A 12082-nucleotide genomic window follows, 5' to 3' on the forward strand; every position below is an offset into this window, starting at 1 on the left:
ATGTAGCCCCCTCCTGAGGTGATCTGTTGCTCTCTCTTCAAACCATTTTCAACACAACAGTCTCACTCATCTCCTCCCTGCTTATCATCATGCTTAGCCACAGACCCAAAAAACAAAACAACCACAAGCTAGTAGCAGAATCTAGAGCACATGACAATAGAATTTAGGGGTATGGGTCAGGCTCCACCATGCTGGACTCTCTGTTGGCAGTACCTCGTCCACCAGCAGTGTAAGTTAAAAGTACAGGGGGTAACTGTACTCCAGGACCAGGCAGAGCACATTCAGGGAGCCATGATCAGGTCACTGCTAGCTCTCCCCACGCCCCTATTGTAGGTGCAATAGAGAAACTGAGCTCTAAAGGTGGGATATGCAAAAGCACTGAGCATTGGCCTAACCCTGCTCCTACTGAAGTCAGTGGTAATTTTGCCACTGAAATCAATTCAACCAGAGTTGAGACAGTGAAGAGCACTTTTGAAAAATCCCACCCTAAAACATTTTTCACATAAAAAAATAAAAATAAATCAAATCCATTAGTAAATTGTGAAATTATGTCTTTTTCAAAGGAGTATTTGAATAATTGGATTAAACAACAAATCTGAGCCATGTTAACCAATACTTTGGGGATCTTATTTTTCTTAAGACAGTATTTAAAGTAACAGTCTTGGTGGCTAAAGACAAGAGCTATATTAGTTTATATTTCAACAGATGGCTGAAACATGACATTGCTCCTTTAATAAATGCTGAATGGCAAGTAGATGCAGGAAACTGAGAATAAAAGACACAGTGTAACTAACATCTAGAGGTACAAACTTTTAATAGAGAAATTCTCACCTAAGAAACTGAGATGTGTTTTGCCTGTGTATCAATATCTGAGGAAAATTACACTGGCCATTTGTCTTGTGTGTCCTGTTAGTCTAAGTAAGTGATGATTGTTCTGCCTGTAGCACTGCACAACATCATGGTGAGAGATACCGCCATTGTTATATCGCGTACTACACATTACTGCAAAGTAATGAGAATTTTCACAGCCAATAATAATGTATATCGTGCAAAGCAGAAAGGAAAGCAGACTTTTTAAAAGAAATCTGCTACTATAATTTTAACAGTGATTTAAAATCAATAAAAAATTAAATAATTTAGATTTAAGGCTGCCACTCCATCCTTAATTCACTCCTTTTTCACTGGGCACTGCAGCTCAACAGTCTTATATCAGAAGTGTAAGAATAGTGAATAATCTGTCATATTGTAACAAAGGAACAAGATTGCCTAAGAATAACTATGAATTAAGTGAACTAGAGAGCTCTTGGTTTCGATCAGTAATGCGTATTAGATTAGCTTAAACTGGGGGGTAGAAGGGCAGATAGCCTTTTTTTAAGAACCAGACTCAGCAATAATATTTCATATTAAATTATTTAAAATCATGGAATTCTCATAATCATACATGTGCATTGATTAGTAGGTTTTCCTGCAAGGAAAGGCTCTGTGTGAGAGAAAGAGGGGGAGTGCAGATCCAGCAGTAACAGCTGCACATGAAAGGGTAATTTTAAGATTAGAAAATAAATTAGAAGAATTTAAAGGCATTTGGAAACAATTTTTGAACCATATCGTAAGCAAAACTAAGGATAAAGAGCTTAGGGTGGAAAGAAAAAACAAGAGAGACATGGGGGAAAGTAACAAAGAAGTGTGTGTGTGTGTGTGTGTGTGTGTGTGTGTGTGTGTGTGTTCAGGGGTGAGCAAGGTTTAGGCCTTGACTACACTACAGGGGGAGATCGATCTAAGTTATGCAACTTCAGCTACGTGAATAACGTAGCTGAAGTCGACGTACTTAGATCTAATTACCACGGGGTCCACATTATGCTATGTCGACGGGAGATGCTCTCCTGATCACCAATTGCTGTGCGTTGATCCCCTGGTAAGTGTAGTCTAGTTTAATTAATTTTTTTTAAATTTTTTTGTTTTTGACATGGGAGGGAATAAAGATCTACTGCAAACAAAAACTATGTATTTCAATTAAATGTTAGTAATTTATATAACACACCAGTTCAGAGTTAATTAAAAATTAAACACTGTGTACTTTGTTTCAAAGTTATGTGTTCAATAGTGTGCACAAACTGTTCAAGCAATTCCATGGCAGATTTACAGATGCAATTTCCATGACTGCATATCAGGGAAACATGCATCTGAATGTCCAACGAGGTGCAATTGCATTCACATTACATTATTTGTGCATGTAATAGTGGAAATTGCATAGTTAGGACTGGGTTCAATCAAACTCCCCCAGCCAGGCTGAGTTAGTCCTCCAGCTCCTTAGGAGAGACCAGTCACCACGTGGTCAGCTCTGCTCTGCCTGCTGTGTGTGTGTGTGTCTGGATGCTGGGGTAGGAGACTACAGTTTAGATTTTAGTACAGTTGTGTAGTCTGCACGTTGAGCCCTGCATTCCTTTGTGGTGAGGGGAAATCCTGGGACCAAAGCAGCCTGATTCCTGCCTGAAGAGATCAGCCCCTCTGCAGAGGAGTCCAGCAAAAAGAACAGGAGTACTTGTGGCACCTTAGAGACTAACAAATTTATTTGAGCATAAGCTTTTGTGGGCAACAGCCCACTTCATCAGATGCATAGAATGGAACATATAGTAAGAAATATATATACATACAGAGAACGTGAAAAGGTGGAAGTAACCATACCAACTGTAAGAGGCTAATTAATTAAAATGAGGTATTATCAGCAGGAGAAAAAAAAAACTTTTGTAGTGATAATCAAGATGGCCCATTTTAGACAGTTGACAAAAAGGTGTGAGGATACTTAACATGGGGAAATAGATTCAATATGTGTAATGACCCAGCCACTACCAACCAGTCTCTATTCAAACCCAAGTGGTATCTAGTTTGCATATTAATTCAAGCTCAGCAGTTTCTCGTTGGAGTCTGTTTTTGAAGCTTTTCTGTTGCAAAATTGCCGCCTTTAAGTCTGTTACTGAGTGACCAGAGAGGCTGAAGTGTTCTCCTGCTGGTTTTTGAATGTTATGATTATTGATGTCAGATTTGTGTCCATTTATTCTTTTGCGTAGAGACTGTCCGGTTTGGCCAATGTACATGGCAGAGGGGCATTGCTGGCACATGATGGCATATATCACATTGGTAGATGTGCAGGTGAACAAGCCCCTGATGGCGTGGCTAATGTGATTAGGTCCTATGATGGTGTCATTTGAATACATATGTGGACAGAGTTGGCATTGGGCTTTGTTGCAAGGATAGGTTCCTGGGTTAGTGTTTTTGTTTTTGTTGTGTGGTTGCTGGTGAGTATTTGCTCCAGAGTCATCTCTGAACCTGAGGATCATTCATGGAGTTTGTGAGTGCACTATCTTTTAGTTAGTCAGTCTGGAAATTTGTTTTGGGGACCCACTACTCCCTGAACTGTGTCCTTAAGCCAGGGAGTAAGGGTTTGGGGATTTTATAACCATCTGCGTATTAAACCTATGGAGGGATTTACCACCTTCTCTAACTTGTGAGTCCTTTGGGCTTTACTGAACCCAGTCAGCCACCCTGCTAAATCCCTGCAGAGAAGAATTTTGTGATCATAGGTCATCAAGGGCCCCAACAAAGTACGCGTACCACTGGGACACTAATCTTACATTTGCTACATCAAGTCACATGACTGGGGAAAGTCACAGGTATTAGCAGCGTGGGCACCAGTGAACCTAATAGTATTTTACCCTGTTATATTTGTCTCCTGTTTAATATAATTATTGTGTTGAATATATTGTATGTGTTTGTGTTATTTCTTGGAGGTCTCCAACTATCTGGCAAGTAAGTGGGGATTACCCTATGGGTAGAATTTTCCACCCAAGCTGCCCTGGTGACCCTGCTAGGAAGGAGCGAGGGGGGTGGAGGCACCGCCAAATTCATAGGAAAAAATAAAGATACACCCTGCTGAGGGGTGGCGGGATCCAGAAGAACCCAGACCTGTCCATCAAACCTGTAAGCAGATTGGCATTAAAGAAGGTAACCCCCCAGGTGGAGAGGGCGCTACACAATTTATCATAGAATGGTATAAATTGGAGATGGAAAAGACCTATTAGATAATCCAGTTCCTCTCACGCAAATGCAGGGTTATTCCCTATAATATGTTGTCCTGCAATTTGTCCATTCTAGATTTAAACTGTCTTAAGGGATGAAGCTTCCATTACTCTCTTTGGACTATTTTAATACATTACACTGTCCAAAAGATTTTCTTAATATTCATACTAAATTACCGGTTTCTTAATTTCAACTCATGACTCCTAACTATCCTCCCTTGTGCCACCCTGAACAATTCCCTCTCAGTTTGTAGCATTGCTAGGAGAACTGGTCAGGAAACGGTCTTTTCCTCCCACTGTGAAAAATGTAGATTAAAAGGTTTTTTTGTTTTGTTTTCACTGGAATTGAAAGACCTGAAACCTGTTTTATCAAAAAGCAATTGCCATCAAAATAAATATTTTAATGGAAAGCTTTCAGCCAACTCAAGTTTCTATTCTTCACATATTCATAAAAAATTACCATAACCCTTTTTAGTCATTTTAGCCAAACTACAGTATACGGTCTTAATCCTGTACTGTGATCTGCTAGCATGGGCCTGAGTGTCTGCACTTTATCCCATTGAATAACAGATCCCAAAGAAGATTGGGGCCTATATATTTAACTCTTAACCTATCCTCAGTCATCCTCTCCAATGCTCAAATAATTATTACAGAAAAATGACAAAACCTTTTGAGGAGACTGTTTGATTTTGACTCAGTTCTGATGGAACCAGGCTGGGTTCTGACTGAAACCTGCCTGGTTTTCTGCCATCTCACCCACCCAGCTCCTGGGCAATCCCAGGGCTTTTTTGGGGCAATCCCAGAGTAGCCCACCACCAAGTCTGCATGAAACCAAACTTTGAAATCCTCTGTGAATTTGAATTACTTTTCTCTAATTATTGTTCTACCCTCAAATTTTCAGGTAATGGGGTGCCCAGGTTGGAATATATTATTCCAGATAATTTCCTTTTTTCTAAATGGCAAGTGTTGGCTAAATTCTCACTACTAGAAAATGAGAAGCCCCAGGGATGTCTACATTTTGCATAAGATATTTAGATCCCTTTAGGATCTTCATAGTCCATTAAAATATTTTTTTAAATAAGCATCTACAGTACAGGTTGAGGATAACACAGCAAATATCCCCAAACTTTGTAAATCGCTAACAAAACTAAAGTTCATCCCCTAACCCAAAGTAACCAATTCTGGGCCAAATGCTTTAGACCTTTCTCAGTTTCTACTCTGTCCCTATTCTGGCAAATCTCCATTTGACTTCATCGAGAACAGTGGTTTTCAATCATTTGTGGACCCCTACAATTTTCGAATGGAGGTGTGACCCCCTTTGGAAATCTTGGACATAGACTGCGGACCCATAGGAGTACGTAGACCACAGGTTAAAAAACACTGTTCTATGGCAACAACAATCTTTCATGAAATCCTTAGACATAGTCTGCAGACCCCCAGGAGTCTGTGGACCACAGGTTGAATCTGATCTAGAATCATGCCCGAATAATGACTGTGTCAAAACTAAGTAAAGACTTCAGGATTAAAAACCATGAATGAAGTGATTCAAACTTCTATTAAAGTGACAAAAAACAGTCTTTTCCCCACCTAAACAGAGACATCGTATGGAACCATGGTTGTGTAGGGAAGACCAGTTGTAGTTAGCATTAGCCACAGAAACATCAATAATACATATTTTGATTCACTGCATAATACAGCAGACAATAATATTGAGTAACAGTACTAAAAATTCCATGTGGTTGCACTGCACAGACCTTTTGAAGTAGAAGAAATCCAAAGCTAGCTACAGTGACATGCTATGATTGAATAAGCCTTAAGGCAACTCTTCAGAGACCAGATACTAGCTCAAAATTTAACATTTTGAACTGGATACAAGTAGAAAGCAGGGAAAAACTCTACAAACTAGGCTCCATTATAATATATTTTAACTGTTAGAGACACCTTGCACCATCAGATTGCTGTTGATGCTATTGGGACCACAGCCCATCCTGCTGTAACACCACAGTGGCAGGCAGAAGATGCGCAGCATCTGAACAGGGTGTGATGTAGAGCAATGCAAGAAGCCCAACCCACAGTATTATTAAAGCTTCAAGGGACATTGCTCAAAGTGCTGATGGCAGGAATATGAGGGCACAAAATAACTTTAGAAATTATTTGTTTTTATTATTGGGAACAAGAAAAGAAGAGGGAATTAAAAAAATATAGGAGAGGATAACAGGGTCAAGGGGTCAGAATATTCTCCTCCCTCCCATCTCTGATCATACCCATTGCACATATGGTCAACATTTCAGATGCCTGAAATCTACCACCCCTAGGGAAAAAGGGCAGAGAAATTGTGGACATATTTCCAGTGATCAAACGGATATTTAGCTGTCCATGTACCTGGCTGATACAGTGGTATCAGATACCCACATCACTATCCATCATATTATCCTTAGAACATTTTAATGGAAAACAGATTTGAGCTCAGACTTAGATCCTTTGGAGGAGAGTTCTTAATGACTCTCCAGAGGCACACAGTGTGTGGACACTCCTACAACTTCTCCAAGTAAGAAAAAAACCTCTTAGCACTGAAGTCACAGGCATAGACATGAAGCTACAGTTTGTACATCAAGGAGAATGACACCTGGGATGCAGGAAACTTCTTCCAGTCAAGCTGTGATTGACAGAACACCACAGTGAGAGACGCCTCTGCATCTCCACTTAGCTGTGCAGGGATTGCTAATACAGTTTGCTGGAGAATAGGCTAGAAGATTCTCATCATATATGCCAGAACCACTGACCTAAATAACAATTGATTTTTGACAGCAGATATGCATGAAGGTGGAGTAGCAGGAAGTCTTGAGAAATCTGAAGTGGAGTCCAGGGCAATTAGGTGCTTTGCCTTCATCTTGATAGGTGCTACAAATCCTGCTATAACTTCAGAGTCAACCCTGGGGCCAGAGGAGAACTGCATCAAAGCTATCAAGCAGGGTTAGCCCTAGGTTCCCCAGAGCCTTATGTGTAGTAAGAAGAGCAGAACCTCATCTAGTCCCCCACCCACACAATTTTTGCATCTATGATACTTCCCAGCTGACAAGTTATTAGGAAGGCTACCGGGGGTAGAGTCTCCCCAGTGCATCAGGAGTGCAACAAGCACAGCAGCAGACCTGGGAGCTGGAGGAAATGCCTTGTTACTGTGCAGTGCTGATGCCAAACTGCTGATAGATGGGGAAGGAGTACTGCAGGATGCCGAGAGAGTGGGTTGTTTGTTGGTAGATTTATTTATAGAGCTGTCAATTATTTGTGGTGTTTGGAGGTGCGAGCTATAGGCAGCATAGGTCCAAGGCTGCCACAGCTGAAGCACCCTTAAGGCTTTGATATGTCCCCTTGGTTTTGACAAGCAGATGCAACAGAGCATACCATTTTTGGCATGGAAGAGATTTGTTTCAAGGTAAAGAATTTTGAAGAGTGATCCTGACTCCCAATGGGCCAATTACTTCACTCTGCACAGAAGTATTTAAAAGGCTTTTTGTAGTTGGATGTGAATTAGAGTTATAGGTGGTTTCAGAGGTGGTTAAGAAGGAGCTGAGTTGATCCACGTGAGGGTTGTCCATTTGAGGTAACATCATTCATTGCAACTTGCAGTCAGAGCTCATGTATCCAGCCTTCAGCCACACACAGGGCTTGTCTTTACTATAGTGTTAGCTCAAAGTATAATTCAAGTGTTGCCCCTAACCCCGCTCCTGTGTTCATACACAGATCTTTTGCTTGAGTTAAGAGGTGCTTTAAACTTGAGCTAACTGGCCAGTGAGATGATATGGGATTAAGCTCAAGTGCTGCTGACGCTTGAGCTGGTCATGGGGTAGAGATGTAGCTACCCTGTGCTGCTGTAAAATCATGCTGTGCTGCTAAATACAAACACTCAGCAGCTTGAGTATTACTTTGCAGGGTGACTGCTCTCAGTCGAGCTAGGATAGCTTGAGAGGGAGTTAGCTCAAGTGTAGATAACTCAAGCTAATGCTGCAGTGAAGACAAGCCCTAAAACATTCATCATTGTAGCCATTCATGAAGGTCACCTTCTTCTAATCATATTTGGCTCAGCTCTTGGAGCTTGTTGAGAGGTTTCCCTTCAGCCACTGACTTTCTTACAAACAGTTTAAAATGCCGCGCAAGAAAAACAATCACCTCTTATTAATACTTATCAAATGGCAATGTACTTGCTGATTTACAAACAAAACAGAGTACCTGTCCCAATTAGTTTACAAAATAGTTCAGTCAAAGACAAAATAGAGCAGACACAAACAGTGACTGATCTGTCTGTATGAGTTGGAGCTGGTGAAGGGGTCTAGCAGTGGTTGTCTTGTAAAGGCTTTTCAGAGAAGGGTGATTTGAGCAGGGATTGGAAACAAAAGAGATAAGTTGTCTGGCAAGTTCTCTGGAAGCTGAAATGAGGGTGACTGTTGAAGACAAGCAAGCAGAAAAGAAAAGTACCTTGAGGGGAATGGGCTTCTTTTTAAGCCATTTATTTTTAAAAATTTAACAAGTTTTCATAGACAAAAATGATACAAAAGATCCATATTATAAAATACTATTCACTTCCCCAGAGCAAAATGAGTCCTAGCATATGTGAAAGCTCCTTGCTGTCAAACTGTCAGAGAGAAGGAACTGAAGGTTGAAGGGTACTGGGATTTGCTGGGCCTCCCTGAGGTGTGTGGCGGCTGTCCTGTGACTCGGCCGCTTAACATTTGTTCTTTGATGTGTTGCAGAGTGTTTGTGAATTGTGGCCCAAAGGCTCAACTCCTGAAAGCAGCTCCAAGTTCTCAAAAATACATTCAATTGAAAGACTCAAACATTTTACTAGAAAAACAAAAAACTGACTTTCTTGCCTCCCAAATTGTTCACTGAAAAGGAACCTTGCAGTCACCCGCATGTTCTTTACTAGGCCACAGATTTCATGAGGGGAGAGAAGTCTGTCAATGCTGGAGACTGAGGGCTGGCCCACACTGCTCCAAAAACACCTTCGCAAAAAAAAAATCCACATGAACCCAGTCTCTAAAACTGTTCCATCTTCACTCACTAGAGCTGTTGGATTTCCTACTAAGCTTTGCAGCAGTTTCAGATGGAAGTTCCTGTAAATTATTACTAGCTCTACACTTTTCATCTTCTAGATGGATATTTTATATTTCTAGTCTCTCAAAGACTAGATTATTACTTTTTTGCTTAGCAAGAGAATTGTTAATGTTTTCCTGGCAAAATCTCTACAAATATCCTTCTCCTGAAATGAAGACATAAGCCTTTTCCTTTGCCTTAATGAAAACCCTTCCAGCTACGCTGGCAGTACCTCTCTATATTCATTACAGCACCAGAAGAGAAAAAGTCAGTTATTTTTGTACTCTACCTGTTTAGTTCTCATTTTGGAATCTGATGACAGATTGTTGTAGGTATAATGGGCCTGTGTGACTCCACAAAAAAGGACTGCAACAATTCCTGAAATGCAAAGAAAGGCCAGAGTCAGCTGCTTCTATTTTCTACCTTGTAGTAGTCAAAGGGCGGGATTAGCCTGCTCAAAAACTAATTAGATTGTGTTAAAAGCTTTTTGTAATAGAGAAATGCTAAGGTATGTTCTACAATAATGTTTTTCAAGCAAACTAGAATTTTGATAGAAATCTTATCAGATCTTCCCCTCCCTCCATCCCAGACATTTCATTGCCATCTACTTGGACAGTTTAATATAGAGTGATAACTGTGTATAACAACCTCTGATCACAGTCAGACTGACAGTTATCTAAGTTTGTTACTCAATTATAAGATAATAAAAAGTATAGAAAATAATGAAACTGTGACATAGGCTAAAGAGGGGGAAAATGTTAATTTTCTCCCCCAAATGCATTTTTGAGCAGTGGATGCTGAAAGAGTGCAGTATGTGAAGGCCATTTTGCCCTCTGCATGTCTGTTTGCCTTGCACATTGCATACTGCTTATTATAAGGCAAACAGCAAAACCCAGCTTAAAATACCACTCTGGTGAGAAAAAGCTGTCGCCCAGAATGACAGGGTCAGTGACTGTAACGGAGTGGCAGTAATTATATTTCCCCAGCCTGAGGGAGGTCATGAGGAGAGAGAAGGAGCAACAATCTTATCAGGAATATAAAGGTTCTCATATATGGTAACATTAATTATTGTTAAGCTTCTCTTCCTTCCCAGTCCCACAGAAAGGTGCTTAGAGCTGCTGATCATAAAGTAAACACAGTATAACAATTGAAAACATTGAAAAATTCATTAATAACATATCCACCTTAAAGTTAAAGATAAACATCAAAGGGACCACACAGAGCAAAAAAGGAAAACTGGGGATAAATAAGTGGCCAATGGTGACTGTACAAAAGCACCTCTGGAAAAAACGAAAACTCTCTTAAATGTGGGCTGCAACTAACGGAGGGAATGATCCTGGGATCCTCCAGAGTGAAAACATGACTGCCTAGTGGATGTAGGCCCCGCTCATGTAAAGTGATCCTGGTGGGTGGACTCTCAGGGAGTCCCATTGACTTCAGTTAGAAACCAGATGGGCATAGGAGCTCATGCACTTGGCCTAATCTCCAAAAAGCAGGTGGTGAAATCTCCAAAAAGGAGGTGGTGCATCTGTGTAAATATTAATCTGGAGAGGCTCAGTGAGGAGGTTTCAAATGTAGACCAGGGGCTTTAAAAAATAACAGTGCCAATGTAAGATAATCCACTATTTCATAAGTAGTAAAAAATGCAGGGCAGGCTTAATATGATCACAGATACTCAAGCCAGTGAGCAAATGAGTGGTGCATTCTGAACAAGCTGCAAGCAATAGGGATGCCCTGCAGTAAACTTGGCTAAAAAGGGAGAGTGAAGGTGATCCTGGGGATGGGACTGGCTAGTTTGTAGAAGCCTCAGATTAACATTTGAGATATTGAATGCTAATCAAAGCCTCTCAGACGTTTGAAATTGGGGGTATCAATGACTGAAGAAGAGTGGGAAACAAGGACCAAAATGAGGATGCAAAAAAAAGGAAGGACAAAGTAAGAAGAAATATTTAAAAAATGACAAACATCATTTGAAGGAAAAAAATAAAAAGGCTAAAGACTAAATAAAGTAACGTGATTCTTTTACTAGCCCTTCCTCAGTTTTCTGACGGTCTTTAAACTGCTAGATGTAAAAGTATTGTCCAGCCGAAATCAGTTTTCGGTACTTTAAGTCTCCCTTTCTTTTCATTTCTGGGAAGACCTGAGGAATGGCATCCATGTGCCTTTGATGGAAGAAAGAAGAAGGCGGTAGGAAAAAAATATGAACAATGGCACAAAGAACATCTGCCACCAAAGAGAAAATTAAAAACCTTATTTTCCCATGCAGCAATGCAGAAATTCTCTTGGCTTCTGAATTCTATTCACCTGACTGTATTTCTATTGCACTAATACAAGCTTCTACAAACCAGGAAAATTTCACTGAGCTTTAACTGCCCTTTCTTTGTTTTTGTAATATTTCTTTTAATTCAGCACTGGGCTCATCCCCTCAGCTGGATCTATTGTGCAAGGGTCATTAGAGAGCAGTGCTGGGAATTTCAAGTTTATGTTAAGGACTCATTCTCCCAAATGCCTTCAGTTCCTCTTCTAGGGCTTGAAGGCTGCCCTGTATTTTGTAATCTAAAGCTGATGTCGGAATGTTATGGATAAATAAATGCTCACACAATGAAAAGCCAGTTTTAAAAAAATATGGCTAAGCAGGACTATTTCTAAATATCACTAGCCCCTGGGTCAACAATAAAAATGAAAGTATGAATTTCCTGTTCAGTTTCCACTACATGAGCCATCATTCTGCCAATTTTTTAAAAATTGACTATTAAATTCAACCCTGGTTGTAAAAATTGATTTGTGACTGTCAAATACAATTGTTAATTATAGGTGGGATAAGTGTCTATTTACTAAAAAGCAACAGAGGGTCCTGTGGCACCTTTGAGACTAACAGAAGTATTGGGAGCATAAGCTTTCGTGGGTAAGAACCTCAC

The 12082-nt window shown here is 40.3% G+C and overlaps 1 protein-coding gene across 1 annotated transcript in view; it reads right to left on the reverse strand.

The window, feature by feature from the left end:
• Positions 1 to 12082, reverse strand: part of SLC9A9 (solute carrier family 9 member A9) — a 332485-nt gene that overhangs the window by 154978 nt on the left and 165425 nt on the right. The window contains exon 9 of the mRNA XM_034781731.1: positions 9454 to 9542. Coding sequence (XP_034637622.1) covers positions 9454 to 9542 — 89 coding nt within the window. The remainder of the gene's footprint in view (positions 1 to 9453; positions 9543 to 12082) is intronic.

Source organism: Trachemys scripta, chromosome 9, assembly GCF_013100865.1.
Source record: "Trachemys scripta elegans isolate TJP31775 chromosome 9, CAS_Tse_1.0, whole genome shotgun sequence".
Classification (NCBI taxonomy): Eukaryota; Metazoa; Chordata; order Testudines; family Emydidae; genus Trachemys; species Trachemys scripta.